The sequence below is a fragment of the Castor canadensis genome, chromosome 1 (assembly GCF_047511655.1).
Source record: "Castor canadensis chromosome 1, mCasCan1.hap1v2, whole genome shotgun sequence".
Classification (NCBI taxonomy): domain Eukaryota; kingdom Metazoa; phylum Chordata; class Mammalia; order Rodentia; family Castoridae; genus Castor; species Castor canadensis.
The window spans coordinates 183,937,225-183,944,794 of NC_133386.1; the positions used below are offsets into that span (position 1 = coordinate 183,937,225).

General features: G+C 35.8%; 1 protein-coding gene across 1 annotated transcript; it reads right to left on the minus strand.

The window, feature by feature from the left end:
• Window positions 1-1,552: 1,552 nt before the first annotated feature.
• On the minus strand, window positions 1,553-5,849 carry LOC109675187 (olfactory receptor 4C5-like). Its single transcript, XM_074067578.1, has 2 exons — window positions 4,927-5,849; window positions 1,553-1,942 (listed from the first exon to the last, which is right to left on the minus strand). The coding sequence occupies exons 1-2, from the start codon at window positions 5,832-5,834 to the stop codon at window positions 1,834-1,836; spliced, it is 1,017 nt and encodes a 338-aa protein (XP_073923679.1). The 5' UTR covers window positions 5,835-5,849; the 3' UTR covers window positions 1,553-1,833.
• Between the last annotated feature and the right edge of the window lie 1,721 nt (window positions 5,850-7,570).

Here is a 7,570-nt window from a genome sequence, read left to right on the forward strand (position 1 = left end):
CAGCATGATGACTATCTTTGATAATATATTGTATTCTTAAAAAGTGCTAAGAAGTTGAATGTTAAATGTTCACACAACAAAAATAGGTAATGAATATTTTGGTTCAATATTAGCCATTCTAAAATGTGTAGACATTTCACAACATATTATTGTACATGATAAATACATAAAATCTTATCTATAATTTAAAATAAACTAATCTGATTAAAAGTAATTTATAATAATCTTTTTCTTTGGAGAGGCTGTATTCTAAGACCCTCAATAGATGCCTGAAATTGTGGGGAGTAAAAAACCCCAAATCTAATCACTTATAGACGGTGACCATAACTTTTGTAGCCAATTTCCATAAATTTCATTTTTACCATGGATCTTAGCAACTTCTTTCTCTATTATATATATAAAATGTAATGATGAAATATATATATATTATATTTTCTCTTTGTGCATTCTTCCGTAAATGTGAATTAAATTGTTTAACCAACTGGGTATCATATGTTATACGAATTATGCGGCAATGGCCACACTGAGTACAGTTATCTCTCTTTTGTTGTGGAGCTGTACTGTGGTTTGAGCTCAGGGCTTTGCACTTGCTAGGAAAATTTTCTACCACTTGATTCATTCTCTTTTTGATTTAGTCATTTTTCAGATATTTTGCTTTTTTTTGGCCTGGGCTAGCCCAAGACAGTGATTCTCCTACCTATATCTCCATTGTAGCTGGGATTATAGCCTTGAACCACCATACATAACTTATATGTTGAGAAAGTTTTTCACTCACTTTTTACCCAGTTGTTTTAGAACCACATCCTTCTGGTCTGTGCCTCCCATGTAGATATAGGAATGAGTCACTGCAACTGGTCCTATCTCTTAGGTTTTCTGATTTCAATTCTTTGAATAACACTTTGAAGTGGGATGTGTGCTTAATATGGTCATTCTATTTTTTAGTGTTTGATGAACCTCCATTCTGTTTTCTAAAGTGAATGCATCATTCCCACTGACAGCAATTATGGCTGCTGTGGTCAGCCTGATCCAAGACTGAATCTGTTTGTGGTGGTATGGATTTGAAGCAAACCTAACAGTCTGAAGCAGCTGAGTTGACCCAGTGGAGCTGTAGACCTGGAGACCAGGTCAATTGTGGAGTTGTGGAGATTTGGGTCAGTGGGTACTGTGTAGTGCTAGGTTTGACTGTGGCAAGCCAGTGTGGCAAGAGGCAAAGTCCAGTGCTTACTTGTCTTTCCCCCAGGCAGAGGTCATCTCTTTCTACACTGTGCTTCCTGGGGTTACAGAAGGGGAGATGTGTTATAAAACTTTCTTTCCTATTATCTTGCATGTGTTTTTTTTTTTTTCATTTTTCTTTTATTATTCATATGTGCATACAGGGCTTGGTTCATTTCTCCCCCCTGCCCCAGCCCCCTCCCTTACCACCCACTCTGCCCCCTCCCTCTCCCCCCCACCCCCTCAATACCCAGCAGAAACTATTTTGCCCTTATTTCTAATTTTGTTGTAGAGAGAGTATAAGCAATAATAGGAAGGAACAAGGGGTTTTGCTGGTTGAGATAAGGATAGCTATACAGGGCATTGACTCACATTGATTTCCTGTGCGTGGGTGTTACCTTCTAGGTTAATTTTTTTTGATCTAACCTTTTCTCTAGTACCTGTTCCCCTTTTCCTATTGGCCTCAGTTGCTTTAAGGTATCTGCTTTAGTTTCTCTGCGTTAAGGGCAACAAATGCTAGCTAGTTTTTTAGGTGTCTTACCTATCCTCACCCCTCCCTTGTGTGCTCTCGCTTTTATCATGTGCTCATAGTCCAATCCCCTTGTTGTGTTTGCCCTTGATCTAATGTCCACGTATGAGGGAGAACATACGATTTTTGGTTTTTTGAGCCAGCCTAACCTCACTCAGAATGATGTTCTCCAATTCCATCCATTTACCAGCGAATGATAACATTTCGTTCTTCTTCATGGCTGCATAAAATTCCATTGTGTATAGATACCACATTTTCTTAATCTATTCGTCAGTGCTGGGACATCTTGGCTGTTTCCATAACTTGGCTATTGTGAATAGTGCAGCAATAAACATGGATGTGCAGGTGCCTCTGGAGTAACAGTTTTTTGGGTATATCCCCAAGAGTGGTATTGCTGGATCAAATGGCAGATCGATGTCTAGCTTTTTAAGTAGCCTCCAAATTTTTTTCCAGAGTGGTTGTACTAGTCTACATTCCCACCAACAGTGTAAGAGGGTTCCTTTTTCCCCGCATCCTCGCCAACACCTGTTGTTGGTGGTGTTGCTGATGATGGCTATTCTAACAGAGGTGAGGTGGAATCTTAGTGTGGTTCTAATTTGCATTTCCTTTATTGCTAGAGATGGTGAGCATTTTTTCATGTGTTTTCTGGCCATTTGAATTTCTTCTTTTGAGAAAGTTCTGTTTAGTTCACATGCCCATTTCTTTATTGGTTCATTAGTTTTGGGAGAATTTAGTTTTTTAAGTTCCCTGTATATTCTGGTTATCAGTCCTTTGTCTGATGTATAATTGGCAAATATTTTCTCCCACTCTGTGGGTGTTCTCTTCAGTTTAGAGACCATTTCTTTTGATGAACAGAAGCTTTTTAGTTTTATGAGGTCCCATTTATCTATGCTATCTCTCAGTTGCTGTGCTGCTTGGGTTTCATTGAGAAAGTTCTTACCTATACCTACTGACTCCAGAGTATTTCCTACTCTTTCTTGTATCAACTGAAGAGTTTGGGGTCTGATATTAAGATCCTTTGCATGTGTTTTATTTCTGGGCTAAACCCAGGTGCTATTAGCACTCACCTGTTTTCTTTAGCACTTGTGGAAGTAGTTTTGAACATGAACAATTGTTTAATCTGATGTTTATGAGTTGAAATAAACTTTGGAAAGTCCTATTCTCTGTCTTGCTGTTAGAAACTGGATATAATAATGAGGAAGTTTAAGAGTGAGAAAATGATTTTGCTTCAGTCCCTATTTTCCTGACAAATAGGATGCATATATTTCTGAGATTAAAGACATGTGCAGGACATCGTTAAAAGATGGAAAATTGGAACATATGATGTGAAGAAAGTGTGGGTAGAAGGACCTAAATATAAAAATGACAGAAGTATGCTTGAAAGCCTAGTTTACATTGGAGTTCATAACTTTTGTGGTTATCTTCTAGTGTATACTTGTACAATTTTCTTTAGTATTTATTTACACCTTAGATAAAGGGAAAAAGATGATATATAAATTTATGGTTAAAACATGTCAGATAGTGTAATGTGTTACACCAACCAGAAAAAAGGCTGTATATGGTATTGATTTTATGAATATTGCATTGTACACTTTTTGAAAATCAAGACAATTGTGAAAGTAATGTTAACTTATTCTGTCCTTAATACTGGTAAGACTTTTAAATGGTAAAATTCATTGATGTATTCATTATGGTCAGCTGAATTTTTCCTGGTAACAAATTAATTCTGAATTCTCAATGACTTAGCACATACAATTTTATTTCCTGTTCATCCCCTAGAGATTCTGTGGTCCTTGGGGTCAGTTATTCTTCATGTGGTTGCTCAGTAATCCAGCTTGTTTCCTCCATCTGGCCCCCTGCATCTCAATGTAAATCTTCTATCTTTGCTGCAGAAAGGAAAAGAAACCCAGGGAATATCACACTGGCTCCTAAAGGGTTCTGTTGGAATGCGACATATATCATTTCTTCATACAGTGCACCACTTAAAATTAAGTGGGCTCGATAATAAGGTGGAAATACATAGATGTTTCATGATTAGCAAATGGGTTAGCCACAGTTGAGGAAAACTTATCTCTTGTTGGGATGAATTGTTTCTAACCTGTCAATAGTAATTTGTATATAGTATATATTTATCATAAGGTGTAGGTGTGTTCAAATAGTATTTCAATATTCAGTTTTTATGAAGACAGAAATGAAGTTGTTAAGACTGACAGGTCTTTGTCCCTTATCTAAATATTTTTTGTTTCTTTTTGTAAATCTTGGGTTTTTTTCTTTCAAAGTTGTGCTTATTGTACATATAAAAATTCACTATCTCATTGATCTGTAATTCTTTACTCAAACTTGAAATTGCAGAATTTATGTCTTGAATACTCAACTGTCATCAACTCTCTTTTGTGTCTGCTACCTTTGTCTTTATTAACAATGATCTAAAAGAATGTAGAACAAGCTATTTTGGAGTTTAAGTGGTGTGTAGGATGTTTTTAACAGGAAAAGATTCCCACAATATGTCTTCTACCTGAGAAAGTGTGTCCAAAGTTGTTCTGGGGCTGTACCTGGAAGAATTTTATATCCTTCCTTGGATTTTAGGCAGAGAAAATAATTTAAGAAAGAGTAAGATTATCATGTAATTGATGTTGCTGGAGTTGCATAGTACAGCAGCACTAATTTTGTAATTTGGGAAGAACTCCTATTCCTCAAACCCCATTCATTTCTGTTTTTGCTCTGTTTCTCACAATAATAGGTCTAACTCGATTTCATTATTTTGAATTAAAACCATGCATTTCAAAAATATTTAAATAATAACCCTTTTTTTGCTAAAAGATTGCAGTTACTTGGCCTGTTACTTATATAACTTGTACCTGAAGTTTTGTGGAAATTTGTTTTAATGACCACATAAACCTCAGAGTTTTCCATATATTATGACATTTTATGCTGACTAGCAATAGCCTTTTGGTCACCAATTTGTAAATGCTAAGGAATTTCTAATGGGAAAAGTCTTCAGTCATCTATTCATCATTTATGAGAAGAACCACCAGTGATTTCAGAAAACAAGGATAACAATACACACCTAAATTCATATATTTTGACTTTAAGACCATTATGCTTTCCACTAGTCACTTTTGTTAAACATGAACATATTTTAATTTTTATCTTCTCAATCATGTGAATTATTACCTGATTTGGATTTTTTGCTCCAGAGCTTCCTCATGGCATCTGTCACCTCTTTGTTTCTGAGGGTGTAGATTAAGGGGTTTAACATGGGCACTATCATAGTATAAAACACAGCAACTGATTTGTCAATAGGGAAGATGACCATTGGCCGAAGGTACACGAAGATACAGGGTATGAAGAGAAGGATGACTACGGTAACGTGGGAGGTGCAGGTGGAGAGAGCTTTCCGCTGTTCTTCAGTGCTGTGGGTCTTTAGGGAGCAGAGTATGAGGACATAGGAGGTGATTATAAGAGAAAAAATTAGAATACACATCAGCCCACTATTGGCGGCCACAAAGAGTCCATAAACATGTGTGTCTATGCAGGTGAGTTTTAAGAGAGGAATAAGGTCACAGATGAAATGGTCAATGACATTTGGGCCACAGAAGGGCAACCAGACCATAAAAAGAACTTGAATCAAAGCATGAAGAAACCCTCCAGCCCAGGCCATAGATACCAGGAGGCTACACATTCGCTTGTCCATTGTGATCATGTAGTGGAGGGGCCTGCAGATGGCCACATAGCGGTCATAGGCCATCACTGTGAGCAGGAGGATCTCAACTCCCCCAAAGAAATGTTCTGCAAAGAGCTGAGTCATGCACCCAGTAAAGGAGATAGTTTTATTTCCAGTGAGTAAGTCAAATATCATTTTTGGGGCCATAGTAGAAGAGCAGCAGCCATCTATGAGGGATAAGAAAGACAGAAAAAAATACATGGGGGAGCCCAGAGCCTGGGTTTTGGTGATTGTTACAATAATGAGCAGATTGCCTACCAGGGTGAGAAAGTAGATTGCTGAAAATACTACAAACAATAGTTTCTGCACATCTGGGTCCTGTGTCAGACCAAGCAGGATGAATTCTGTCACATTGGTCACTTGCTCCATGAAACCAGTTTGGCATTTGGATAACTGATTTATCTGTGAATAGCACAGGGATTGAAATTTTGGCAGATAAATTTTGAAGAAGCAAATAATTTCTGTATAGATTTTTTTCTTAACAATAATGAAAAGTATAAGCATAAAAACAGAACACTAAAAGTTGGGCCATATTATTGCTCATAGAATGAACTCATAGCCCTGTTCTTTTTCACACATGTATACAACACACACACACACACACACACACACACACACACACATTCATTCATTTACACAAACATGATTTTATTATGTTGACATGTTGAAAACCTTCTTATAATTTATCATGGTGGTTATATTCTCCCCGAAATTGACATAGTATTTTTCTCACAGAAAATTGGAACAAAATAAGACCATACAGAGGAACTGAGAGTTGATCCTTGAGGGTCTATACCTTGCTTTCTCTTTAATAGTCACTAGTGCTGATGAGGCTTCAGGGAAGACATTGTTATTATTATCATTTTTAACATTATTTAGGGTGAATATAGAATCAGATGAGTTAAATTTGAAATTAGGAGTGATATATTCACATTTCAGAATCAACTGAACAGAGTGAATGTTTCAGGCTGAAGTAAGATACACCCTGGCTATTAAACATCTGAGCTCATGCCACATCCAATATAAAAAAATATGCATGAATGTAACCAAACAGCCCTGGAAGAACACATTCTGAAGAGAATAAAACAGACAGTGTGATGCAAGGCAACATTTCTCAGAATTATTTGAAACTTTAAAATTCTAGATTTGGAGAACTTCAGTCATGATTAGATTTCAGGTACATTTTAATAATCAAAACCCAATTTAATAATGTCTATGTGAAAAAAAGAAACAAGGAAAGACTATGAAATATTCTTTTTCAGAAAAGACACTTTTAAGCTAAAAAAACACTAGTTAATTGGATAGAGTGTGTTCTTTAGAGACAAGGAGACTACTTTTTCTTCCATTAATTACAATGCACATGGGGTTGTGTGCAGACTTTGGTCTTGTATCTCTTAACAATTCTCATATATGTTAAAAGGGTAATGATATTGAGAAATTCAAGAATATCACAACCATATATACCAAGGTTTATATTGTGAAGGTAAAACACATGGCTTTCCCATACTCCAGATTCTTAATAAAGGAACCAAAAATTTAAACACACATAATCATATTCTTGTCTTTGAGATATTTAACTGTTGTAAGAGTAGAGAAAACAAATGATCTAAGTACTTAACTCAAGAGGTAAAAATAGCCCAGTATATTCAGAAAAGTCTTTGGATGCAGAAAAAACACACTATTCAATAGAAAGAGATTAGAGTTGACAAATTTAGAAGCTTTTTGGTATTTCAAACATACATGCAAAACTAATGAACACAGATGAACTCACTAAGAAGCGTAGTGTCAAATCACAAAAGTATTATTTTCCAGGATATTTAGAGGACAATATTAAGCACAGTTCATAAAGGATTTTTGATAACTAGATAGACATTTTTCAAAACTGACTCTTCTCTCAATACTGTCACAGAAAAGACAAAAGGGAAATAGCACATATTTAAGATTTCTAATGAAACATAGATCTGTTTAAAAATAGAAAAAGAGATCAGTGTAAATCAATCTCTGGCTAGGGAAGAACATCTTAAGTGAAAACACACTGAAAGAAGACATGTGTAGAAATGATGAATTCAAGTACATAAAATATATTTACAGTAAGGAAAATATTT